The sequence below is a fragment of the Cladosporium halotolerans genome (genome assembly GCF_011745625.1).
Source record: "Cladosporium halotolerans strain TM138-S3 chromosome Unknown Sca30, whole genome shotgun sequence".
Lineage (NCBI taxonomy): Eukaryota > Fungi > Ascomycota > Dothideomycetes > Cladosporiales > Cladosporiaceae > Cladosporium > Cladosporium halotolerans.
Genome location: NW_027191481.1, coordinates 284129 through 308116, shown reverse-complemented (window position 1 = coordinate 308116; position 23988 = coordinate 284129). Strand labels below are relative to the sequence as shown.

Below are 23988 nucleotides of genomic sequence, written 5' to 3'. Positions count from 1 at the left end.
GGTCGATGTGAAGTAAGCAATCAATCAATCTGAAAAATCCTTGGCAATCAATCAAGTCAGGGCCCTGAAACTTGAATTGATTGATTATGCACACCTCTGCACAAGCTGAAGGTCTGGGACGTTGTATTCGAAGCGCAGACGCAGTCCTTGTCGGCTCTGACGCTGGGCCACACCGCTGCGGATGTGGACCTTTCAGCGCGTGGAGTTATTGAAAAAGCGGGCTACGGCGATGCCTTCACTCACAGGGTCGGGCATGGTATTGGGATCAAGGCTCATGAGAGCCCTTACCTCAACAAGGGTAACAAAAAGACGCCTTTGAGAGCTGGCATGGCTTTCACTAGCGAGCCAGGTGTGTATCTTGTTGATCAGTTCGGCGTTAGGCATGAAGACGTTCTTCTGGTGAGAGAAAAAGGCTTGCCGGATGTTCTTAGTGGAGTCCGCGCCATTGATGCTTGGAATCCATAGACTTTTGAAGCGTTGGGTTCAGGGTTCTTAGCTCAGGAATATGACGGAGGAATCAAGGATCACTTTAAGGGTGTTAATTGGACGATACTTCGATGCATTTTCCGGTCTAGTCATGATGCTAGCTAGACTGTCATTTTCAAGTTGTCACAGCGGAGTTGGTGTAATCGGTAGATGCAGTGCGCGATCACCTCCAAGTGTCCGATTTCGAGGCGATCCCGGCGCAGTTGGCGGGCACAGTGTAAGATCTGTCGGGATCGCTCTCCCAAGACACGATGTTACCATCCGAGCCTTTGATCAAATACTTGTACTTGAAGGTGGTTCCAGCCGGCAGACCCAGAGACACGAACCATAGGGGATCGCTGTTCGTGTATCTTGTCGCTGACAGAGCTTTCGCGGAGTTGGCATCCCAATTGCCCAGCTGAGGGATGCTGCCCACGATGTAGACGGTTTGGCCGAAGGTAGTCGTGCGCCTTTCGTTGAAAGTTACCGTGGTGAGAGTCGGAGTAGCGCAAGAGCCGCCAGAAGTGGTTGTGCTGGAGGGCGACGAGGTTCTTGATGGCCATGCCGTGTTGGTTGCGGAGCTACAAGGGCCGCTGGCTGAACCGCTGGAGCAGACAGAGGGAAGCTTGGCCTAACAGAATATTAGGACTGCGCTTGGCTAATCACCAGGTAGCTCCCACGAAACTTACAGAAGAAGCACCCCAAGATGCAGGCATCACGTTGGCGCGAGCGTTGAACGCAGTCAAAAATGCAGCGTAAGACCAAGTGAGGTCAGTAGCTGATGTCGGATTGCCGTTCGAGCGAAGGTATTGCTCGGCTAGGGAGCCATCCGTGGGAGTATATTTTTGCTTGGTACCTAATTAGCAGAGTCATGGATAAAACTATCGGTGATCACTTACGGCATTTGACATGTAGCTGTCAGCATACTTGAGGACCGCATCAGTGATTGACGTGAAGGTCGACGTCGAGGAAGCGTATGTTCCGACTGCTGCCGAAGGGTAAACGTCCTTGAAGAATGCCAGGGAAGTCGACGTGATTGACAAAGAGCCAATTTTCTTCCATTGGTAGACTGCGTCGTACAGTTGCTCGGCAGCGGCGAATGTAGCAAGGTACCTATGTCTATATTAGTTTCTAGCTTTCGAAGTACCTGCAGACAAAGTACTCACCAGGGGTTACCGTTGTAGTACACGTCCTCAGGGTAACGGCCGACTGCAACACCAACACCGGCTGCAAATCCAGAGTTGATAGAATAGATGGATCGGAATGAATCGGTGACGACTTTGTGGTTTGCGAGTGCTTTGTCAGAACACGGCTGGAATGTGTTTGAGTCACAAGTTGCTGCCTGGTCGAAAAGGTGGATACTAGTCAAAATACTGTTTGCGTCTTTGCCGGAGCGCCCACCGCCAGTGTTGGAGCGCACATAAGAGCCGGTCCAGTAAGACTGTAAGAAGCAGAGCAGGAGAGGTGCCTGAGAGTTGCAGTGGGAACACGAAGTGCCCAGTTGAGAGGCAAGTGCACTTCCTTCAACCAAGGCCCGGTATTGCACACCAGTGGTGAAGAAAGAAGCGCTATTGACTTCCTCCCAAAGGTCAAATCCGGTCTGGTTCCAGTACTGAGTGACGTATGACAAGTCGTTTTGCACGATCGGCCAGATAATAGAGTTGACGGTGGAAGTCTGACCTTTACTGATGAGGTATCTCGCATAGGCAATCATTGCAGTCGCTCTGAGCGCAGGGCCATCACGCTGAGGACGACCCCAGGCGCCGGTAAAGGCGGACAAGTCGACGTTGTACTTGGGCTCGGCCAGACCACCTGAGCAAAGTCCACCGGAAGGATTGGAAACACCCTGTAGAGCGGCCTGAGAGCTGATATAGTCCTGAATCTGGGTTTCGAGGCTGGTCTTGCCAGCGAGAAACTCGTCAACGAGCATTTTGAAGACCAGAGCTGCGTCCCTAGTCCACGTGTAGAAGTAATCCGGGTTAGACTTGGACGGAGAGGCAACAACGATGCCTGACTTTGCGCCAGCGACCTTTGAGCCCGCAGCTCCAATATTGTTCAGGACGCCCTGGAGTGCGACCGGGCTCTCTGAGGCCAGCCATGAGGTCAAAGAGCCTGTGGCTCTGGCTTCAAGCGCTGCGGGCGCCGGAGCAGCAGTTGCCGCAGCGATGAGAGGAAGGAATGACTTGAGAAGCATGATGACAGGAGAATGCTGTCAAACGGAGCTGAGCGCTGTGCTGTGGAAAAGGACAGCGTTTGTGAGAGATGTCTCCCGTCTTATTTATATGTACATGTCGTCGACTTCGAGCTGCGGTCATGCTGTTGCGGCATTTTCACATGAGATCGCAAGGTGCTGCGTCTGTGAGGCCAATAAGCGAGGTTCTTTAGAGTTGAGTACTATCGACAAGCGAGATGTTATACTCGGACCGACCATCTTCAAGTAAGGAACGGCGCGCGCGGGGCCATACCCCATGTGGGCGTCGCCGAGCCGAGCAACCAGCGCTCAAGCAATTTCCCAGGAGCCAGTGTGAGTCCACCTACCCACTTCTCCGCAAATGCCCCATCAATCCTGCAAGCCATTGCAGGCGGCGCCATCATGTGCTGCAAGGCGCGCACGCCCAGGCCTGGAGCTAGTTCAACCAAAGCGAATACACGAGAGCAGATGAGGAAGGAGCCTGCAATGATGTTGGTGCCATGCGCTTCCCACAAGGCCCGCCACTGCCACCATACTCCGGGACATACTGGTGACCGGACTGCTTGCAACCAGACACGTCGACAACAAGGGAAGGGCGGAATAGTGACGATGCGCTCGGACTTCAGCACTCTCTATCTTCAGCCTTACGTGAGGCTCCTGGTCACAGTATACGTCGCCGCAGTGTAGGACGGATCTCGCATCTTCCGGATGATCAGTGCTTTGCGGAAGCCTTATTAGGGTTTCGACAGATCATCCAAGGCTGAGGCTGATTCTATGCGCCGACGTTAAATCTGCTCAGCTTACTCTGCATGTGCATCGGCCATTGCCTTTCTTGTGTCAACTACAGCTCAACCACTGTGGATAACGCAGGCGAGATGGAGCTGGATTGCACGCGTTGAAGAGCCCCTGAACCTTCTCCAATGAGCATCGCATGATCCATCGCGACCCTCCAAGACTGCAAGCGATGTTGCGGAGGCTCCGCTCGCTGAGTAAATGGTGAAGGTATTGGCTGGTGAGTCTAGAGCAGTAGAAACGCGAGATGATCCCCACTGACCTTACCAGCGTTCATTTTGGGATACTAGATGAATATTTCTGTGATGCCCTCCAGATCCTTATACTTTAGACCTCGAAAGATGATGCTCTTGCTGGTTCGGATCTTTCACGCCTCGATGTTGGCAACATCCCTGCAGGTAGTCACTAAGCATATGTCATTACGTCGCGAGCGTGGGCTGCGAAGCCAGAAACAAACCCTTGTCGATGGCATGTTCGAGAGCCTGCCTGGTCGGATCCGAGTCCATTGCAAATGGGATGGTCTTGTACAATCCTCGCGCCTTGATCTTCTGTCTTCGTACTCGTGCGTTTCGTTTGAATTGAGGCTCTCGAAAGTGATGATCGAGAATAGCTATGAGTACAGAAACAGCTCACATACGTGGTGTTTCGAATGTAGACAATTGTGATTGTGGGTTCGACGTGCTTGAGGAGTACATCTTTCGAGGCGCACGTGGTTCCAGGATTTTCTGGCACAAGAAGCAGCCATGCATGCCTAGCAATCACCCAATAAAAGCAGCTTCTTCGTCCTCAAGTACGCCATATAGCGGTACCCTGGTATTTTGCGGTGCTGTCCAATAAGAAAGAGCTCGGATCATCGAAGCAGTACGCAAGTACATATGTTTTTCTGGACCACGCCATTCAGAATTTTGAATGCAAAACTTTCGAAGCAGCCATCAGGCTTTTGATCCTCGCAGCTCCATTCACAGCTGAATACAAGGCCCATCAACTCAGTCACCTCGCCTTGAGATGACGCCGACCTCTCAGCATGCCAAGCAAACTGTGATCATGGATCGAAAGTCGGAGATGTCGGAGTGGTTTCCGCGGCACAGAACGTCATCGGCTCCACGTGGATCTCCGGTGAATGCCGGGACAAGGTATTTATTGCACGTACCGGACCGGGATGCTTGTAGGTGCTGAGAACTACTTCAACATTCTCGTCGATCGCGTTTACACGGCATACCATGTCGGAAAATTTCGCTCTGGCCAACAAGGTTGGGCATCTTATTGTCCAACCGTCAGACCTCAAGCTCAATCCTCCAGAATCTTACCTGTTTGTTCAGGATGGCCTGATAATCTCATGCGGAGTGATATACGCGCTCTGCTATCTATTCATTCTTTTTCGCGTTTATGGTGACAGGACTCTGCCATTTGCCAGATTTGGCAGTGTCCAATTTCTGTACGTTGGAGATTCTTCGTAATCACCGAGAAGAGTGCTTATGTATCCGTTCGTTAGTTCCTGGACAATGGCGTACGAAGTATTCTACGCTCTCAAGACCACCACAACCAATCTTGAACGTCTATGCTTCCTCGCATGGGTTGAGCTGGACTTCGCTCTGGCATATGTCATAATGAAGCGAGTCTACACTCCTGATCAACGACGCAAGTATACGCGCAATATGGTTGGCCTTTTTCTTCTTGGTTTAGGCGGCCTCGAAGCTTTAACGAGGTTCTACCCAGACCCTCGTGAGCAATTCACTGCGTACTGGACAGGGATACTACTTCAGTTCCCCATCGGATGGGCGTGTCTTATCTCATTGTGGCAAGATCAGAGCTTGAAAGGGCATTCTCTCGAGATGTGGTAAGTGTTTGAGCGGATTATCATTGTTATGTCATCATGCTCACAATATCCATAGGTTGACAAGGTATATTGGATGCTACACTGCGTACGGCGTGTTCTTCTGGCGTTACTGGAATGTCCCACAGAACTGGGAATACGTCGGGTCGTCATGGAGCATCGGAATCATCATCCTGACCTTGATTCCCGAAACGATTTACCCTTTTCTCTACGTGAAGATTTTCTTCGCAACGAAAAACAAACTCGAGTGACGGCGGAGGAAGGAAGTCGTGCTTCTCTTAGGGCTTTGATTTTGTTAGAAACAAACACACATAGTTCAGACGACGTGCCTGTGAACACACACGTTCTTTACCATGATCTGCTATTTTGACTCCCTTTCTCACATCAAACACCTTTTCTTCCAGCCCGAGCATTAGACTATTCGATGTGGAGTTTGATCCGCAGAGCATTATTGCATATCGCGAGCATGAAGCATCCTGTCACAATCTGGCTCGAGGGTTGTCTGATAAGCTTACTTCCTGTCATCGCAGTCATGATTGCTTCAGTCACGACGAATATCCTCGCATAGAATACGGAGACAAGAACTCGTGTAACCCGGGGGGATGCGCGCAAAGACTGCTAGCCAGGGCGAGATGCCAAATTACTCCTAGTGTGCTCCTCGCAGATGATATCTACAGGTTCGCATGCTTCTGGGCGGAAATCTTATAGCGTTCAACTGTACTTGATATCAAAAGCTGCAGGGTGTTCGAATGGTAGAGAAAGCAATATCGCATACGACTAATAAAGGCCCTTGGGTAATAGCGTCGGTGGACCAAGGTGAGAATCAAAAGAGTGTTGTTGTCGTATGATGTATCCTGTTGGAAGAGTCCCCCGAGCCTCCACGCAGCATTCTGAGTAACAGACATCGTGAAGCCACTGGTCAGTGATTCGAGATCCTCCGAGCTATTCAATGTCTGGCAGACAAGACCGAGACCACGATTAGACCGACTTTCCTGTGGCATGCAACGGGCCATTGCCATTGTCAACGGGGCAGCCGCCTCCATCAGACTCGAACTCAACCACACAGGAAGCGTCGATGCCGATAGCGATGCCAATGAAGTCAATATCGGACTGCCCAGTCCCCTCTCCGAGAACATTTCCACTGGCATCCTTGACAGCACAAGACTCTGGCGACCCTCCGAAGTCAGCTTCGCAGTGGAATCTGAACTGACTGTCCCAACAATCCCCCTCAATGGCAAATTCGCGGCCGCCGCCGGTGTTGAAGCAAGGGCTGTAGCCGTAGGGGTACCCCTCATCGTAGATGGCTTCGCCGTCGTCGCGGATGATCGCAAAGCCAGAGTAATGGCCAGACTCGCTTCCACCTGATGGTCCGGGGATGGTGCTGAAACTTCCGGCGGACCAGACGACTCTGAGGTGCTCGGCTTGCACAGTCACCGCGGCGGCTGCGAGGGCGAAGAAGGCGCTTTTGATGGAAGGCATGGTGGATCGATTGGGAACAATGGGTCGGTGGTTGTAGTGTTTGGTGTTTGCTGTTGCTTTGACGAGGAAACGACAGGTAGCCGTTGGGTTTCTTATGTTTCTCTCAGGCGCCCTAGTTTCCCTGCAGTCGCACCTACGATGTTGCTTTCGGATTCTTCCATCAAGAGAGCTTGCGAACACGAAGTTCGACATTCCTTCGCGCCTGCGCCATGACTCTGCTCTTGAGGCATGTCATGCCATAAAAGGAAAGCTGATTGCTGGTCATTATCAAACAAGCCTGTCAGGCACACACCGACAATCCCTTCTGCGGACACTTGGTGCTCGCTTCTTGCGCACAGTCGACACGTGTGTATCGTGTGAATCCTAATGACGGCAAGAACGAGAACTTTGTGGGGACTAGGGGCTTGTGCCATGGAAGTGGAGGCTGGTTCGGCTGCGACGAGCATCTCAGCCGCAAAATAGTCGACTTGCTAGTCACCTTAGCGAACTTGGCTTCGGCTTTTGAAGTGCTTGACTCACGGGGAGACATTCATGTTGGGGTAGTATCAGCACAATTCAACACAAGGTAGAGTTCTACCAGAGGTCCAGCGACAGTAAACCTGTTGCACATCGCGACACACAAGGCATCATCGTTTTGCCTTCTAATTTTTCTGAAGGCGTCAACACAGTATCCCTGTGCTCAGGAATGCCCGAAAGCACACTGACTTCGCACGTTCCACATGTGCCTCTCGAGCATGTCGAAAGGATACCCGCTCCGTTGGCGTTGAGAACTTGGAGGAGTGTCTGATCCTTGGGCACATCCAAGACTCGCTTGCTCCGCGCCAGCTCAACCTGGAAAGGCCCATCCTCGAGGTTAGAGCGGTCCTTCGCGGCGAAATATTCCACGTTGAGTGTTCCTAATGGAAACGCAGTACAAGCTGCTTCCACCGCGGTGATGAGCCGCTCAGGACCACAGCAGTAGATTTTCAGTCCTTGCGAGTTCTCCCTCGCCAAAGTCTGAACATCGAACGGACCCTTCTCGTCTTTTGCCCAGATCGTAACTTGAGGGTTTTTGGAAAGCTCGTCGCAGTATGCCATGGATGACCTTGCCGTGCCAAGGTATATGGCTTTGTACTGCGCCTGGGCCTTTTCCGCTGCTTTGATCATCGAGGTGATCGGAGTGATACCGATACCGCCTGCGACGAACAGATATCGCGTGGAAGGCTGAAGCTGGAAATGGTTTCGCGGCCCTCGCACTCTGATGTGATCGCCTTCCTTAATCGCCTCATGCAAGTACTGTGACCCTCCCAGGCCACCGGAGTCACGCAAAATTCCAATGCGCCAGCGATCGACTTCTTGCGTGTCATGGCAGAGTGAGTATTGACGGTAGCCCAAGTCTCCGATGCTAATGTCGATGTGCGCACCAGGCTCCCATGACGGTAGTGCCTTACCTTTTTCTGCTTCGAGGGTGAATTGTACAACGTTGTCGGCTACTTTCTTCTTTTCAGCAATGTGGAGAGAGATTTCTGATTCAGCGCTAGCTGTCAGATTTCTCGAGATTACAGGAGACTGCCTGTCGGATTGAAGTTGTTGTGGCTCCCATGAGACGTGCAGTTCCTCTAGACCACGCCCCTCGTGCACGTGGATATATTCAGTCTTAGAGTATGAGGTGAGAAGTTGAAGTCCGGGAAGCCGATCTGCCAGAACGCGCATCTCTAGTCGCACCAGTAGGCGCGCCAATGGAGCTCCTAGGCATGCATGAATGCCTTTTCCGAAAGCTAGATGTTGCAGCTTCGAGGCGCGGCGAAGATCGATCGTGTCTGGCTCATCAAACACGGTAGGATCGCGACTCCCCGAGTTGTATGCGACAAAAAGAGGCGCGCCTGCTCTGATCGGTTGGCCAGCTATGAACGTGTCGGTCGTCGCGACTCTGCGCATACCAGTAATGGCCGACTCGAATCGGAGGAGCTCTTCGAGAGCTATCTTGCAGGTATCATCGTCTTGGGTGGCCTCCCGCCACATCCCGTTGGCGAGTAGGTGAGACATGGACATACAAAGAAAATTAGTTGTGGTCTCATGGCCAGCAAGTAACAAGCCTGGGATCATCATGAGATGATCCATGTCCGTCATCTTGACGACTTTGTCGTCCCGCTCGTTCCAAATGTGACTGATGAGGTCGTCACGGCGGTCTGTTTTCCGTTCTTGTATGAGCTCAGCAATATATTCGTGAAGATCCAGGATGCCCTGAATCTGCTCCTCAGTTGTCCCAGTGCGCAACGCTGCGTGTCCACCGAAAAGAGCGAGTGAGCGCCCTATCCATTCCCATCTGGCCGGGTCTAGGCCACCGTTGCAATGATCTTCAGCGGTAGTGGTAGGGCGAAGTTGGCTTTCAAATCACAATGGCCGCTACTCACAAACCCATCTACAAGCTTGTTTGCCTCATGTACGATGGTAGCTTCGAAGCGCTGCAATCTCCTTGGCACAAAGAATGAAGCCACCGATCGACGCAATCGATCATGGTCTGGGTTGTCCCAGTTGAGCAAGGTGGATCCATCAGGAACCTTGCCGGCGAAGATCTCTTTGACGAATGGCGGCGTTTCGGGAACTGTTGGCTTCGATGAAAAGACGTCCGGTCGCTCGAGCACCTCGACTATGTCGTCGTATCTCGATACCACGTGAGCTTGAAAATGTTCGGAGAAAGGAAATCCTGGAATTGCTCGTATCGTTGCGAGGTCTGCGAAAAGGGCACGTGGATTTTGGAACGGACAGCCCATGGCTGCAATTGAATGTCTACTCGTGGGGATCGAGATTCTGGTGGCTTGGTTGCAACAAGATAGCTAGAGCAAACACACGGCGGTATGTCTGGACGAAAGTATCGGTATATCTGGATAAAAGTAATACCGTGGTCGACATGCGCGCCCCAGCGGCGCGAATCCTCAAGACGGAACACGGTCGGGGTGGGGAAGAGTCCTGTGGGAGAGGTTCCTTGTCATTGAGGTGGTCCCGACAGCAACCCCCACCCCTTCCGCAAGAGGTTCGAACACGGTAACGCAGCCACGCGGAAGTGTATGCTGCCACTTGCCATAGACGATAGATTACGCGGCAACGTATTCGTCCTGTTCGCACGCCGCACGATATTGGAGCGAACTAGCTCCCTGCGAGATTAAACCTTCCCCACATTGTCTTTCGGCAGAGTCTCTTGGTATTCAAGACTTGAAGGCATATATAGATCGACATCTTATAATCGTCGACAACATCACTATCTCTAACTCTAGCGACTCCGCTGATTGCGAAGGATCGCTTTTTTAAACGGGGTTCCACGTTCTCGTTGAATCTCCAGAACTATCCCTTCTACGTTTCTATCGGCAATCATTATGGCCACGGCTGAGAAATTACATGATATCGATGTCGAGCACCTCGAGGCCGCCTATGACAAACCGTCGAGTGCACCAGCACCAACCGATGGAGACGTCAAGCTGGTAGATGCCGATGGCAATGTGCGTCGCATTCCAGTGCCATCTTCAGATCCCAACGACCCTCTCAACATGAACAAATGGCGGAAAGCTGGAATCGTGGTCACCTGCTGTTGGTTCTCAATCTTCTCTCTGGTGCTTGTTGGTGGTGCTGGACCTATTCTAGAGTTCTGGATGCAGGAGTACACGCCACAGGGAATGAGTACACAGGACGTTGTGAACTTGACAACATACCCGAGTCTGGTAATGGCACTAGGTAAGTCACAGCGAAATAGTCTCTGCGCTGTGCATTTGTGTGACCTTGGCCGATACAGGAGCTTTCGTAATTCTTCCCTTGTCTGTTGTATTTGGTCGCCGCCCAGTTCTCCTGGCCTGTACTTTGCTTCTCCTCGGCTCCACCATCGGAGCTGCTGTGTGCCAGTCTTACGACACACATATGGCATGCCGCATCTTACAAGGCATTGCTGCAGGTGCCACAGAATCGGTAAGTCGTTTACCAACGAGCAAAACTTCAGCGCGCATGCCGCTAACCGGAGCAGGTACTTCCTCTTGTAATCACAGATATCTCCTTCATCGACGAGAGGGGGCTCCTGTTCGGATTCTATTGGGGCGCACAAAGCTGTGTCAACGCAGTCTTCACTATCACAGTGAGCTATCTCGCTCAGAACCTTGGCTGGAGGTAAATCGATCTTGCACCACGAATCCATGAATCTTACAATGTAATGCTGACTTGGTCACAGATGGTTCTATTGGCTAATGACCATTCTCAACGGCCTTGGATGCATGATGGTATTCTTCTGCCTCCCAGAAACGCGATACACACGATCTTCGATGTCTATAGGAGGTCAAATGTACTACACTGACGAGTTCGGTGTCACTCTTGTCATATCTGAAGAAGAGGCAAGAGCAAATGGCATCACTGAAGCGCCTGCTGTCACTTCTCCGGAATCCAAGCGGACATACGTTCAATCTCTCAATCCCGTAAGCACCGTCGCTCCGAACGGTTTCATGTTGGCGATCAGTGTCGTTTGGAAGATCCTCTCGTCATTGAGCTCGCCGGCCGTCGTCTGGGCAATCCTTGCCACTTCTATCACTTTGGGTGAGTCCTTTACTCGTGCAAATCACGACATCAAAATACTAATAGAATAGGCGTCGGCATTTCCATGTCTTTGACTTATGGTCTCATCTTGACGGGAGGCTATAGCTGGCCTCAAGGCTCCGTCGGACTTATCAACGTATGTCTTCCATTCAGTCACGGGTAGCTATACACTAATCGCATCATGTCTAGTGTGGCATCCTACCCATTGCACTGATCGCAATGTTCTGGTCGGGGTGGCTAGGCGATAAGACCAATGTCTGGCTTGCAAAACGACGCAATGGCACCCACATACCTGAAGACTCGCTCGTCATCTTGATCGTGCCCACCATTGTTTGCATGATTGGTATCATCATTTACGCATTGGCTGCGGACAAGCCCGAGTCTTATAGTGTCTGGGCCATCATCATGGGTATGTCATTCCCGGACACTCGCATTTATAGCTGCTAATCTTGGTACAGGCTGGACACTGCAGCAGTTTGGATTTGTCGTTTCCATCATTACATCAACTCATTTCGCATCTGAAGCCTACCCGAGCAACCCAGGCCCAGCACTCGTACTTGTGGTTGGTATGAAGAACATCGTATCCTTTGGTAAGGCGTACCTGTCACTGCTTCAAGCTGATCCAGAACTGATGATAGTCTAGGCGCTACCTATGGTATTCTCCCCATGGTTCATACTTGGAACTATCTGACCGCCTACATGCTGGTGAGTCGTCCACTGCTCCCCCGAGGCAATTCGTGACGCTTACACGACGCTTGTAGCTCTTTGGTGTCTTCACAGGCATTTATGTTCTCGGTATTCCTATCTACTTCTTTAACCCGAAGGTATGATTTCCGTGGTTCGTCGAGAGAAGAAAAGTAGCTTTTGTTAATCATCTATCTAGTGGCGAGCTATGATTGCCCGCAAGAATGTTGAACATAGTTGATAGAACACCCGCATCTTGATTAATACTGTCCGCAAATATACTATCCTGAATATAATTTAAAGTAACATTATGCAGATGACTCCGACTTCTCGAATCTGCTTAGTATGCTCATTCCCACTCTACACCTCGCGTGCTTGGGTCGTGACTCGCTTGTTTCGACGGAAAAGGCACCCAAGAAGGGTTTTGAGATGGGATACGTGCAGCGTAAGCACAATGAATATGGAACTGGCAATTTTCGATCTGCGCTGTACGTGCTGGTGGTAGCACGTTCGGTCTTCTCAAGCTGCGAAGCGTTTCTATGGACCCGAACGTTTCTACTGGATCCTAGTGTGAACACAAGCGCCGGAGTGGAGATGGACCAGCTGGCATCGTCTTGCTGGCATTGATCCCGACTTCCAGTCTCTTGCACATCTAGCTTCAAGGTGGATATCACGAGACTCTAGGCATGTTTGCTACATAAGCTCACTTCGGAAGTGACAGCAAATAAGCAACACGTCCCACTTGGCGTCTCACTCGAGCTCTGCCAGTAGTTATATGCTTTGTGCCATGCTGGAGCCAAGTACAAGATTGCCTGCGAGTAGGTACTCAGCATACGACTGACCATTTGGGTCAAAACCAAGCTCTTCGGGATTTTGTCAGATGAAAGCAAATACTTGTACCCTCCTACATTATTAAAGGCAGAAGCAAGGCTGCAAGAATCGAATACCTCGCAGACCTTACAGAGCAATACGTACATCGAACACACTGTGGCACTTAATATTGCATAAACCTTCATCTCCACTCCCATCTTTGGTCTTGCATCAATCACTCTCCTAAGCTCAACGAAGCTGCCATAGCATCATTCATGGCCGAAACAGACCTCGTACCCAATCGGAGGGGCTTGTCTCGCGCCACCCATCTGCACAACTTCATTTCCCGTAGGTCCGGCGCCTCAATACTTGACGATGCCTTTCTATCGCATCCCAGACAAGGCTTCTGGATGCTCTCAACCGGCCACAGCTCCCTCAATCCCTACCACGCCAGCACAAACCTCCACCAACTCTCCACCTTCCCTTCATACAATCTTCAAACGCTTACTCTTACTACGCCACCACGACCAGCGACAAAACCCATCCGGAAAAGAAACACCATCCCCTTCCCAGCCGCTGCTCGCGCCCTCTACACCTCCTTGACCGCCTTCCTCTCCTACGCCGAGAACCTCGAAGCCGAGTTCCGCAACGACACACTCTACGTCAGCGCCTACATCGACGAACCCACCAAGGCACACCTCTGGGCCTGTAAGCTGGACTACCGCGGCGTGCCCGATCGGCAACAGCAGCAGCAGCAGCAGCAAACCGACGAGGGCGACGTCGAGCCTGTGCCGGAGGCGTCCTTCGGTAAGCACGCGGTGCGGTTGCTTGAAGCGATCGACGACTGGCGGGGATGTGAGGATTTGTCCGCCCGGAAGCTTGAAGAGGTGAGTGGCAGGGGAGGCGGGGTGAGGGTGGAGGATGTTCGAGTTGCGTGGAAGAAGCTGGAAGTTGGGTGTGCGGCTCTAGAGGTATTGGTGGAAGGTGTAAGGGCGGAGCGGAAAAGGCGCACGGCGCTTGTAAGGGAGTTGGCGGGCGCGGTGGACGTTTTGCAGGGAATCAGGGAGGTTTGGGATGGGAGAGAGGGGAAGAGGGATGGTGGGAGAGAGAGGTTTTGGGGGCAGGTTGTTCGTCACGTCGGCAATGCGGATATCGCTCTGCGAGACTGAATCCTGATTGCTTAAGGAAGCCTTTCATGGTTGCTGATCTATCTCATTAACTTCATTACCATCAATCCACACAGTCTTCCGTTCCATTACAATCCACACTCAATGCCCCTCAATGCCATCCTCAACCAAGTGATTCATTCCATCGCAAACTCCATCAAAGCACAAACCCCATGAAACACCGCCCGAGCCCTCTCATCCCTCTGAAGCTCCTCATTTACCCCTCCGCCAGGAATATCCTCATTCCTTCTGCCCAATCGATCACTGTGCCAGCGCATCTTCTCTTTCTTCAGGACCGTCAGCAGTGCTTTGACGCTCGCTTCGTCCGCCGCGAGGCGATCAAACGTCACTGTCCCTGCGTCGGAGATGAGCGGGGAGAAACCCAGCGCGAGTAAGAAGAAGAGCGCCGTGTTGGCCTGCATCGTCTGCTCTGTAGACCAAGTGTGTGCGGATTGATGCGCAATGGTGGAAGGGTCCGCTAGGGCGGGAGCGAGGAGGGTCCGCGTTGGGTAGGGAATCTTGGGAAAAGTGGCAGAAAGGGAGTTCCAGGTCGAGTTGTAGGTTGCAAAGAGTTTTGCGGCCTCTGCGGCGCGGAGGTAATTTGATGGCATCCGAGGGGCCATTCGGGGAGCGGATTGAGGTTGGGGCGGGACGTCATGGAACGTCCTGGGTCGATTAGGTCCGCGAGATGGGCCTGTGCCCGGCTCTCCGAAGTTCGTGCGCTTGAAAGATGTGCCGCCGGGACCCGCGAAAAATTGGAAACCGGTCCCATGGCCGTGGAACGACGTATCTGCATCAGCGAAGAGACGGTCGAACACGCGGAAGCTGCCGAGAGGATCGAAGGTGGCCGATGGGCGGAAGGACTGTTCGAAAAGATTACCGTGCCGTGATGAACCAGAGAATGGATCAAATGATTGGCGAGGATATGGTTCGTAATCGTCATCGTCACTATCTTCGAGTTGATACGATGGCTCTCTTGGAGGGGACGGGCGACGCTGCGGACGACCTTGCGGTTGACGGGTGGAAGTATGCCGTCGCTGTTGCTCTTTGGCGACTTGTAAATTTCGCTGCGCTGATGCCAGAAGCGTCCCATGTGTTTTCACGCGGTCAAGTAAGACCTGCACATGCTCCGGGTCAATCATGTTCCGCTGTGAAGCCTGCTGGAACTGATACTTTGCGTGCAAATATTGTTTCCTTTCGCTCTCGACTGCGCGCTGTAGGGCTGCCACTTCACGCTCAATCCGTTCCCTCATGCCATCCCGGGTAGATGGTCGAGGACCAGTGGAGCGATCGGGCGAGCTTTCGGGCGTCTCATCATAGTCCACGGTAGGCTGCCGTCTGTTCCCTCTTTGCGCTTCTGGAGACTGTGTTCGGTAGCTCCTTGCATCAGACTGTGAGTCGCGGCGCACGTTACCAGGCCGTTGCCCTTCACGGGGTCTGTTGCCTCGGTGATGTCCATGGTCAAGGATTCGATCTTTCAGCTTGCCAAACATCGACTTGTTAGGCTGCTGCGCAGATGTCCGCGGTAAGGAGCCATAAGCCAGATCGTCCTCGCTGTCGGTTTGGTCCGAGGCCTCGTCTTCCGACTCCGTGAAGTACTCATCTCGAGCAACCCTCTTCGTCGGCCTCTCTCGCCTCGTCTGAGCACTCGCAGCATCATTTAGTAAGTTAATGGCACCTCCCAGAAAACCCCCGCTGAACAATCCGCCTCCTCCAGTGGCGGTTCGAGTCCGTCTGGACTGTGGTTGGAGGAAGTCGTTGAAACCACTGAAGCCGTCGGCAGTGTTGCTGCGGAAGAAGGATCCAGGACTCGCATATGTAGCAGTTTCCATGGTAATGTGCACGCCATTACCGGTCCAGGAACGCCGAGAGTGATTGAATCCGGGAATATTGGAAAGGTCGCGCTGAGCGCGTGGGCGGCGCGATGATTGCAGACTCTCCGCCATGGTCTATGGTCGCGAGGACAATTGTATTGTGGTGATACGAAGATGCCTGCCAGATGACGGCGAATGCGCGGTCGCAGAATGGTAAGCGGCGTCCCACTTTGCTGCCCAAGTCGCCGCTTCGCTTCACTTTGATGATTCTCCGGTCGCAGCTTCACTTGACAATAGACGCTGCGGCCGCAGCAAAGCAAAACATTAGACTGTCGATGATGGGATTTCGCGCCGCTCACCGGAGCAAGATAAAGACATGAACGAGCCTCGCCAGGCCGACGAGCTCACTGATTCGAGGACTCGACGCGGCACAAGAAACGGGATGTTTGCCTGGCCGCGCAGGAGGAGTTGTACCAAGCGTAGATGCGCGGATGCGCTGGCGTCTGTCATAGGAGGGAGATGGAGAGAGATGGAGAGTGTCGAGTTGGTGATATCGCCTCCCACGGAAACCAGGCAATGTGACCCTCAGGCAGGCATATGCGAGGGTGTGATGGGCAGGTGGGGCTGTGTCGGGCAGCTTGGCGATCTGACGACAGCAATTGGACAAGATCAGCAACGCCGCTTCACATCCCTGCCACACGAGTGTCACGTGAATGTGAACGAATATGCTAGAACTACAAGTAGGCATTGTTATTCAATGTAGGATGTTTCCAGGAGTCGCAAGTAAACTTCACAAAAATACTCTTCGGATGCCTTCGAAAACCAAGCTCGGCTCCTCCCCTCATTCAACATCCTTCGAACCAACTGCGCAAAGGAAAAGTACTTTCCACATGTATAAAATTATCTATGTATACAATCGTGTACAACCCCTCTCTCCCACATCTACTCTTCCTTTCCCCTATCGACCCTCACAGGCTTCAACTTGACATACTCCTCGTTCCCGACATGCTCCAATCCAGTCCCATCCGTCCCCTCCCTAATCCCTTTGACGACATCCCACGCGCTCCTCAGACAATCATTGACACCAACACCCTTCATCCAGTTCCCTGCAACCCTCAGGCGACCCTGATACTGCCTCGCGAGCCCCGCGTGCGCCTGCTTCAGCCGCTCGTCGTGGCCCACGGTGTACTGTGGGATGCAGTCCTTCTGCAAATTGACCGACCAGGCCTGCGGCTGCTGGTGGATCAGCAGCTGGCGCGAGAGGACCGAGCGCGCCATCTCCAGCCCTTCCTTCTCGGAAGGATAAGCAGGCCAGCCGTCCCACCAGTGGCCGCCGAGCATGACGGTGACCTTTGTGCCGCGGGCGTGGACGGTATCCTGAACGACCGGTTTGGAGGGGAAGTTGTGCCAGGCGAAGTCGTTGACGTTGATCATGCGTCCAGCTTCACGCTCGCGGGTCAGCTGCTCCATGTCGTTGATGTTCCATTGGGAAGTGTCGGTGTCTGCTTCCGATGGCGAGTAGGCGGTGTCGAAGACGACGCCGAGGGCGCGTTCAGGGTTCTCTTCGAAAGGCGTTGCGAGAGGGATGAGGTAGCCGAAGCCCGGTGGGTGCATGTTGGGCTGGGAGTAGTAGAGGTTGACGGTCATGACGGTGACGCTGGGCGTGTCCGGGGCGAGGGTAGTGTTTGGCGGTGCGAGAGCGTTAAGGTGAGCCGGCGACAAGGCAGAGACGACAGTGTCGTGGCGGACAGGATCAGGCGACTTGAAAGTCGTCACCTCGACGCCCGTCTTGTCGTCCGCGAGCTTGAGGGCCTTGACCGGCGTGGAAGTCTGAATATCCACATTACCCGCCTCCCACAAGCTGCGCGCCAGCCGATCGACCAACATCCCCAAGCCATCCCTGAACGTAAACACCGAAGTATCCCTCAGCACTCTCCGCAGCCTCGCATCCCACTTGTAAGCCTTCATCTCATTCAAGAACTCCATCTCCCGCTTCGTCGTCTCCAGCCCCTCCGTCCTCGCCTTCGCAGCGCCCTGGATCACGCCCCCATGCGTGACCTCATCCCTAAACGGCCTAGGGAACAAGCTCCTCGCAGACAGCTTGTAAACATCGCCCGCGTAAATCCCATGAATCATCCCGCTCAGAATCCTCTCCACGACCGTCCTGCTGAAGCGCCTCTCGAAAAAATCCCCGATGCTCTCGTCCCTCACGCTCTCATCCCTCGGATCCTTCCAGACCTCCCAGAACAACGAAGGAAGGATCCTGTCGAACACGGGCTCCGACCAGATGTTCTGAAAGTTCTCCCAAAACCCATACGACGGATGCGGCATCTTGACCAGGCGGTCGGGGTAGAACAGAAACCGATTGGTAGCCGCGGGGCTGGTGTTCTGGGTGAAAATGGTCTCGTTCTCCAACCCCAGCTCCTGGATCAACATGGCGGCCAGAACGCCATTTTGCGCGGGGCGGAGAGTGCGCGGGCCCTTCTCGAACAGCACGTTGCCGCCTCCCTCGCCGGGGACGTCGACGCGCGAGCTGTCGAGCCAGCCGCCGATGCGGGGCGCGGATTCGTAGAGGGTGATTTTGGCGCGAGGGAGCTGTTTGGAGAGGAAGTAGGCGGTCGCGAGGCCGGTGATGCCGGCGCCTAAGACGGCGATGTCGTGGCTGTGGGAGGCATTGGAGGCGTGCCGGCGGGCGTTCTCGGAGAGAGTCGAGGGCGGGAGTTTGCTGGGAGCGAGAGACCGCAGCGCGGTAGCTGCTGTGCTCAGCCCATGTCTGCGGCGGAGCATTGCTGCATGTTGTCTTGTGGACGAGCAGCCGGTTGGCATTTGGCGGTTTTGGATGTTGCAGCAGCTGCGCGGGCGGCCGTGCAGCGGAGATCGGCGAGGTGACGTCTCGTCTTGAGATGCGATTTTGGCGTTCACAAGGAAGGAGAAACACGATTTCTTGCCATGTAAACACTTGCGGTTAATATGATGATGGGAATGATTTAACATGGGATACATATTGTATTCGAAAATATTCTGAGGTCTTAGAGCTGTAGTAGTCTTAGTTGTAAAGCAATCTAGTACGATGCTGTTGTCCCATTATATTCCGAGATCATCATGCAACCCTCAACTCCTCTGGTGTAGCGTTACAGCTGTAAATGATGCTTCCTTCCCTTTTCCATCCACCCAGAAAGCTTCCGACTCACATGCTCCGAATAAACCCAAAAAGAACAACAGTGGTATCTCAAAACATCAAACCCAAACACCCCGTGCCATCCCATCATCATGATCACCTAGCCAAACTGGGCTTGCTCCTCATATTAACACTCGGCGGCGGCCCCTCACCGCCACCCCTCAGAAGACCCTCCTCAGCGCCGGAAACAGGGTAGGGCAGATTGCGCCTCAGCTCGCCCATGTTCATGAAAGTCGCGGGCCCGTTACCCATGCGCGGGCTGGGCTGTGTGCCGGCCGAAGGGGGTGAGATGGGGCTCGTGTCGTCCGGGTAAGGGAGAGGCGTCTTGGGCGGGAGAGGGGGCGGCGGAGCTCCAGGAACTGGCGGAGGGGCTTGGTAGAGTGCAGGAGGCGGGGAGTAGTCTGCCGAGAGGCGGTGTGGTGGGTAGGTGGGCGACTGGTAGGGAGAGTGGAGGGAGGTGGCGGAGCTTGGGTTGTGGGAGTGGTAGTTGTGGGAGTATGAGCGGTGGTGTGAGTGTGCGTAGGATTGCTGGGTGGGTGTTGTGGCGTCGGAGGTGTTGTGCGGGTCGTCGGCTGGTTGGGGAAATTCGTCGGATGAGACGACTGTGTATTTCATGTCCGCGACACTGGGTCGATGTTCATACGAAGGCCGCGGAGGAGGCGCGGCGGGGAGGAATGAGGGATCGCTGCCGGGCAGCTCGACAGCCATTGGGTTACTGGGTAGAGGAATTTCTTGACCAGAGGGTGACGGCTGATCATATCCATTTTGCCAGCTGTGGCGGCCAGAAAGAGATCCGGGCCCATTTTGACCGCGAGCGGTCCGCTCGAGGCGCTTCTTTGCGAAGTGCACTCTTGCGAGCTTAGCTGAGGCACCCAAATTGATGCTCTGGACGTCACTTTTGCCCAGATACATGCGAGTGCCGGTGCTGATGTCGCCCAAGCGATCCCATTCGTTCATTCCGAATTCGCCGACACCGACTTCCACGTTCAAACGGTAGTAGTTCTCTGGGCTGACGTGTCGGGCTCCAAGGTGCTCGTGCATCATGTACTGATGGGTGTCCTCGCATCCCTCAATTTTAGCGATCAGTCGTCGCCTCGCCTCTGCGAAGTTTCCTAACGTTCCTCCCATGAAGCCCTCCCACCATTCGTGCTGCTTTTCTGACGTGCCAGACGGGCGCTTTCCGGTGCCGATGCTGACGAAGACTCCGACTTCTCTCCCGGGCCATTCGTTCAGGACCGCTTCATCCAGAACCTGAGGGGCAGGGTTGAACTTTCCTGAACCCTCATCGTGATATGTGGTTTGCCCAATTTGTATGGGCTTGAAAGCCAATCCGGTTGCAGAGGTCGCTCTACCTGCTTGCCAAATCGTGCAGTTGACATCTGAAGCGGGCTCTTTGCGAGAGTCGTAAGATCGAAGCATGACCGAGCTACCAGTTGATCTTTTGCCAGCGAACATTGCCGTGACGGCGGTTTTCGTCCGCGCTTCTCTAGCATCGTAAAGCAGGGCATTTGCATTGCCCCATCTGCCGGTAACACCAAAGTTCCGTGGCGGGTTGACAGGACTCAAGCCAACCTGGCTGTAGCGACTGGCTTGGCTCATGGTCCTCGAGGGAATGCTGGACTCGGCACCACCACTCATCTGACTCCTCGGGGAGTCCGGCGTCATTCCAGCTTGCGAAACGGTATCGTTACCCTCGGACCCGTGGAGAGTGTGTTCCCTGACCACCTCGCGAATGGCTTCCTCCAGCTTGCTCGCCTTGAATAGCGTGCTCTTGTATGGTATGCCGGCGATGGTCTTGTCGGTTTCGAAGACTCGCCTGGTCAGGCGCACGTAGAGATCCTTGCAGGTGTCAATGTCCAGACGCAGGCGGCCAAGCATGATTGCGATCAATCCGCCGGTGCCAGTGCCGGCTATCAAGTCGAAATGATCGGCGGGTTTGGGGATCTCATGGCGTTTCGGTGCGCGGCCCTCGATCTCGACGAATGTGCGGTGCATGAGTTCTTGCAGGATAATGAGCATAGAGTAGCCGCGGACTCCGCCACCGTCAAGCGAGAGGATGCGCAAGGGCGGACCCTTGGTGGTGTCTTTGCGACGCAGCCGTGCGTTGTCTTCCATGGTGGTGATGTGTTGGCGGCGCAGAGGCCGGGTTCAATGTAGATTGGCCAGTCGCGGCGTGATCGTGATCGCAAAGCGAGGGCTGACGGCGAGCCAGGGCCAGGCGCAGCGAGAGGCTGATTGTCCAGTCCAGCTGTGCGTAGTGGTGAATCGGAGGGCGGGCGTATCGCAGTCGCAAAGCGCGCGGGGTCTCGAGGCAGCAGTGGTGGAGGTGTAGATGCGCGCGGTACAATTTCGCAGTGCCGGGCCAGGCTAAAGATGTGTGTGTGTCGTAAGAGCGCGTCGGGCGAGTCGCAGGGCTGAGCGGGCGGTGGAGATGTGGGTAAGACGTGTGAATGTCCCGCAGTGACTACTGCGAGTGCTGCAAGTGCTGGGCTGACGAGGAATACGATGGACGCTTCGAGGCTTGGGCTGCAGCGCTGGGCGCTCGCGACACAGTCAGGTGGCGGGGGCGTCTTTTGTACGGCGCTGGGCTGGCTAAGGTGCCTCCTGATCTTCGCACAGTAGAAGCGAACTGGCGAGCGGACAGGGGATGCGATGGCTGGCAGGCCACGAGTTGCGCAGTCTGCCTGGACTGCCTGGACTGCCTGAGCATCGCCTTCCGAGACACGTACCGCACGCGAGCGCAGGCATGCCGTCATCCTCACCAACCAACATCATCGCGGGGTGTCACTGCGCGCACCGCGACTCGCCCCGTCCGCCAAGCCGCCGCTCGGACTCGACACGAAGGGCCGGCAGCCACTTGGTCGTCGTTAGTGCGGACGGTACAGGGCGACAGGGCGATTCTTGCGCCGACTTCCGCCTGAGTCTGCACCGCCCACGAGGCTCAGCAGCGACGATGGCAGGGATGTCTGCCGTCGAGCAATACAGCAGCGAAGATGGTAGGGATGTTCGCCGTGCAGCAATCTCCATCTGCCCACAACTGCCTGCCTGTGCCATGGCAAACACGTTCGCGCTGTGGCTCAACGCCCGCCGCCTCATCTCGGCCCTGCGATCGTCGTCGGCGCATGCCCAACCTGCAGCGGCAGCATCCTTTCCGACTCTGCGGAGCGACGACCACCCGTTCGCATCGAGATGTGCCTGGCTTGACACGCCGCCTGCCTTGATCTTGACGGGACATCCCAGCAACGCCGCTTGGGGAGGGTCACAGCACGTGATTGTCGCGTGTGAAACACGTGATGTTGCTGTCAGACCATCTGAAGTGCATCACACTGATCCCTCGAGTTTCAAACGACAAGTATGATTAATGAATAATATTCTGAACGCATTAACCTCAGCTCCGGCCCAAAGCATGTAGAACAGTGCCTAGGCTAGAGCTGCTGTCTGCCCTGTACCTGGGGCTTGCCGAGCTCCAACAACTCCCCCGCAATTGCAACCCACGTCAGGCAATTCAGTGCTATCTCTACCTCTACCTGCATTATCTGAAGAGTACAGGCGTACAAGATAGCCTTTCAGCTTGCTCGAAAATCTCATACTCATTTCCTGTCTTCGAATCGAATTCATTTACAAGCCAAGAAGCACTGCACGTTATCATGAAAGTCGAAGCTCTCTACACCTACCCCATCAAAGCCCTCCGCGCCCAATCTCTCGACACAGCCCAGTTGACCAAACATGGCTTCGCCTACGAACGCCGTTTCATGCTCCTCGAGCCCAAGAATGACGCGGAAACAAACACCACAACCTACAGAAACATGCACGTAGCCCACGACCCAGCCGGCACCCTCTTCTTCCCCATCTTCCACTACCCTTCAACCCCAGACGCGAAAGACGGCACAATCGAAGTCACTTTCAAGCCGCCCAAAAACACCTCCACATCCGAGCAATCCCTCACCATCCCTCTGGAGCCAGACACCTCCGACCTCGAAGAAATCGAAATCACCATGCACAAGAGCCCAACGAAAGCCTACCGCATGCCCGCCAAATACACTGACTGGTTCACATCCTGCTTCGGCTACCCCGTCATCCTCGCCTACCTAGGAACCAACTACCGGCCTGTCCTGATGTCCACATCGCCCTCCAATCCCCCATCCACAACCACAACCTGGCTAAGCTCCCTAACCACAACCGCCACCTCCCTCCTCCCCTCCTCCCTCAACCAATCCATCCCCCAAAACAAAACCAACGAAATCACCTTCTCCGACTGCGCGCCCTACCTCGTCGTCTCCCGCACCTCGATCTCGCCGCTCTCCGACCGCCTGTCCGACGGCACCTCAGCAGACATCACCAAATTCCGCCCCAACATCGTCGTCTCCGGCGCCGCCGAACCCTGGGAAGAAGACTACTGGGCCTCTCTATCCATCGGCGCGAGCAACTCAGACAAAGGCCTGACGCTCTCCTGCGCGCACAACTGCGCGCGCTGCAAATCGCTCAACATCGACTACGAAACCGGCGCGCCAGGGACGGGGCCTGGCGGGAGGTTGCTGGCGGTGATGCAGCGGGATCGGAGGGTGGATCCAGGGATGAAGTGGAGTCCTGTTTTCGGGCGGTATTGTTTCTTGGGGAATGGGAGTGAGGAGGGTGGGACGGTGAGGGTGGGCGACGAGGTTGTTGTTGAGGGGCGGAATGAGGAGAGGACGAGATTTGGTGAGTTGCGTTTGGGGTTTCCTTTTCCCAATCGATTGTTCGTCGCTCGTTGCAGACGTCCTTACTGACGGATTCACATGACAGATTGGAAAGGGCTCGCGACCACGTAGAAGAATCAGCCTTGCTTGAGAATGACCTTCTGAGCTTTTGTTCAGTCTACGCATCGGAACCATTTTACCCACCTTCTGTGACGAGCATGTTGTTAGCAAGATGGGAATCAATTTCGTTGCCATGAGCTCCATGATGTGACAAAACAATAAAAATCCACCTCTCAATCTCTACACCATGCACACATCGACGGCTACAAGCACTTAAGTCAAATTACC

The 23988-nt window shown here is 54.2% G+C and overlaps 10 protein-coding genes across 10 annotated transcripts; 4 read left to right on the top strand and 6 right to left on the bottom strand.

The window, feature by feature from the left end:
• On the top strand, positions 1–465 carry WHR41_07444 (uncharacterized protein; the record flags this gene model as incomplete). The annotated part of the gene is made up of 1 exon (XM_069376049.1): positions 1–465. The coding sequence occupies exon 1, from the start codon at positions 328–330 to the stop codon at positions 463–465; it is 138 nt and encodes a 45-aa protein (XP_069227099.1). The 5' UTR covers positions 1–327.
• A 71-nt stretch (positions 466–536) lies between these two features.
• Positions 537–2822, bottom strand: WHR41_07443 (uncharacterized protein). The gene is made up of 4 exons (XM_069376048.1): positions 1632–2822; positions 1365–1578; positions 1155–1313; positions 537–1096 (listed from the first exon to the last, which is right to left on the bottom strand). Exons 1-4 carry the CDS (start codon positions 2657–2659, stop codon positions 650–652), a joined length of 1848 nt encoding a protein of 615 aa, XP_069227120.1. The 5' UTR covers positions 2660–2822; the 3' UTR covers positions 537–649.
• Positions 2823–4621: 1799 nt separating this feature from the next.
• On the top strand, positions 4622–5652 carry WHR41_07442 (uncharacterized protein). Its single transcript, XM_069376047.1, has 3 exons — positions 4622–4883; positions 4941–5285; positions 5341–5652. Exons 1-3 carry the CDS (start codon positions 4669–4671, stop codon positions 5531–5533), a joined length of 753 nt encoding a protein of 250 aa, XP_069227096.1. The 5' UTR covers positions 4622–4668; the 3' UTR covers positions 5534–5652.
• Positions 5653–6260: 608 nt separating this feature from the next.
• Positions 6261–6761, bottom strand: WHR41_07441 (uncharacterized protein; the record flags this gene model as incomplete). Its single annotated transcript, XM_069376046.1, has 1 exon — positions 6261–6761. The coding sequence occupies one exon, from the start codon at positions 6759–6761 to the stop codon at positions 6261–6263; it is 501 nt and encodes a 166-aa protein (XP_069227097.1).
• Positions 6762–7334: 573 nt separating this feature from the next.
• On the bottom strand, positions 7335–8786 carry WHR41_07440 (uncharacterized protein; the record flags this gene model as incomplete). Its single annotated transcript, XM_069376045.1, has 1 exon — positions 7335–8786. The coding sequence occupies one exon, from the start codon at positions 8784–8786 to the stop codon at positions 7335–7337; it is 1452 nt and encodes a 483-aa protein (XP_069227098.1).
• Positions 8787–10114: 1328 nt separating this feature from the next.
• Positions 10115–12142, top strand: WHR41_07439 (uncharacterized protein; the record flags this gene model as incomplete). The annotated part of the gene is made up of 9 exons (XM_069376044.1): positions 10115–10469; positions 10528–10697; positions 10753–10892; positions 10954–11312; positions 11363–11448; positions 11502–11721; positions 11771–11902; positions 11956–12017; positions 12074–12142. 9 exons carry the CDS (start codon positions 10115–10117, stop codon positions 12140–12142), a joined length of 1593 nt encoding a protein of 530 aa, XP_069227064.1.
• A 1967-nt stretch (positions 12143–14109) lies between these two features.
• On the bottom strand, positions 14110–15804 carry WHR41_07438 (uncharacterized protein; the record flags this gene model as incomplete). Its single annotated transcript, XM_069376043.1, has 1 exon — positions 14110–15804. The coding sequence occupies one exon, from the start codon at positions 15802–15804 to the stop codon at positions 14110–14112; it is 1695 nt and encodes a 564-aa protein (XP_069227063.1).
• Positions 15805–16728: 924 nt separating this feature from the next.
• Positions 16729–18573, bottom strand: WHR41_07437 (uncharacterized protein; the record flags this gene model as incomplete). Its single annotated transcript, XM_069376042.1, has 1 exon — positions 16729–18573. The coding sequence occupies one exon, from the start codon at positions 18571–18573 to the stop codon at positions 16729–16731; it is 1845 nt and encodes a 614-aa protein (XP_069227057.1).
• Positions 18574–19060: 487 nt separating this feature from the next.
• On the bottom strand, positions 19061–21079 carry WHR41_07436 (uncharacterized protein; the record flags this gene model as incomplete). Its single annotated transcript, XM_069376041.1, has 1 exon — positions 19061–21079. The coding sequence occupies one exon, from the start codon at positions 21077–21079 to the stop codon at positions 19061–19063; it is 2019 nt and encodes a 672-aa protein (XP_069227056.1).
• Positions 21080–22350: 1271 nt separating this feature from the next.
• WHR41_07435 (uncharacterized protein) lies at positions 22351–23945 on the top strand. The gene is made up of 2 exons (XM_069376040.1): positions 22351–23662; positions 23747–23945. The coding sequence occupies exons 1-2, from the start codon at positions 22612–22614 to the stop codon at positions 23770–23772; spliced, it is 1077 nt and encodes a 358-aa protein (XP_069227059.1). The 5' UTR covers positions 22351–22611; the 3' UTR covers positions 23773–23945.
• Positions 23946–23988: the final 43 nt, after the last annotated feature.

Bases quoted from the DNA above. Each gene is read 5' to 3' on its own strand.
- WHR41_07435 (XM_069376040.1), top strand. From the start codon at position 22,612: ATGAAAGTCGAAGCTCTCTACACCTACCCCATCAAAGCCCTCCGCGCC. The intron at 23,663-23,746 runs GTGAGTTGCGTT...TTCACATGACAG, and splicing joins TGAGGAGAGGACGAGATTTG to ATTGGAAAGGGCTCGCGACC.
- WHR41_07442 (XM_069376047.1), top strand. From the start codon at position 4,669: ATGTCGGAAAATTTCGCTCTGGCCAACAAGGTTGGGCATCTTATTGTC. The intron at 4,884-4,940 runs GTACGTTGGAGA...TCCGTTCGTTAG, and splicing joins TTTGGCAGTGTCCAATTTCT to TTCCTGGACAATGGCGTACG. The intron at 5,286-5,340 runs GTAAGTGTTTGA...CAATATCCATAG, and splicing joins GGGCATTCTCTCGAGATGTG to GTTGACAAGGTATATTGGAT.
- WHR41_07443 (XM_069376048.1), bottom strand. From the start codon at position 2,659: ATGCTTCTCAAGTCATTCCTTCCTCTCATCGCTGCGGCAACTGCTGCT. The intron at 1,579-1,631 runs GTGAGTACTTTG...ATATAGACATAG, and splicing joins TACTACAACGGTAACCCCTG to GTACCTTGCTACATTCGCCG. The intron at 1,097-1,154 runs GTAAGTTTCGTG...ATATTCTGTTAG, and splicing joins CATCTTGGGGTGCTTCTTCT to GCCAAGCTTCCCTCTGTCTG.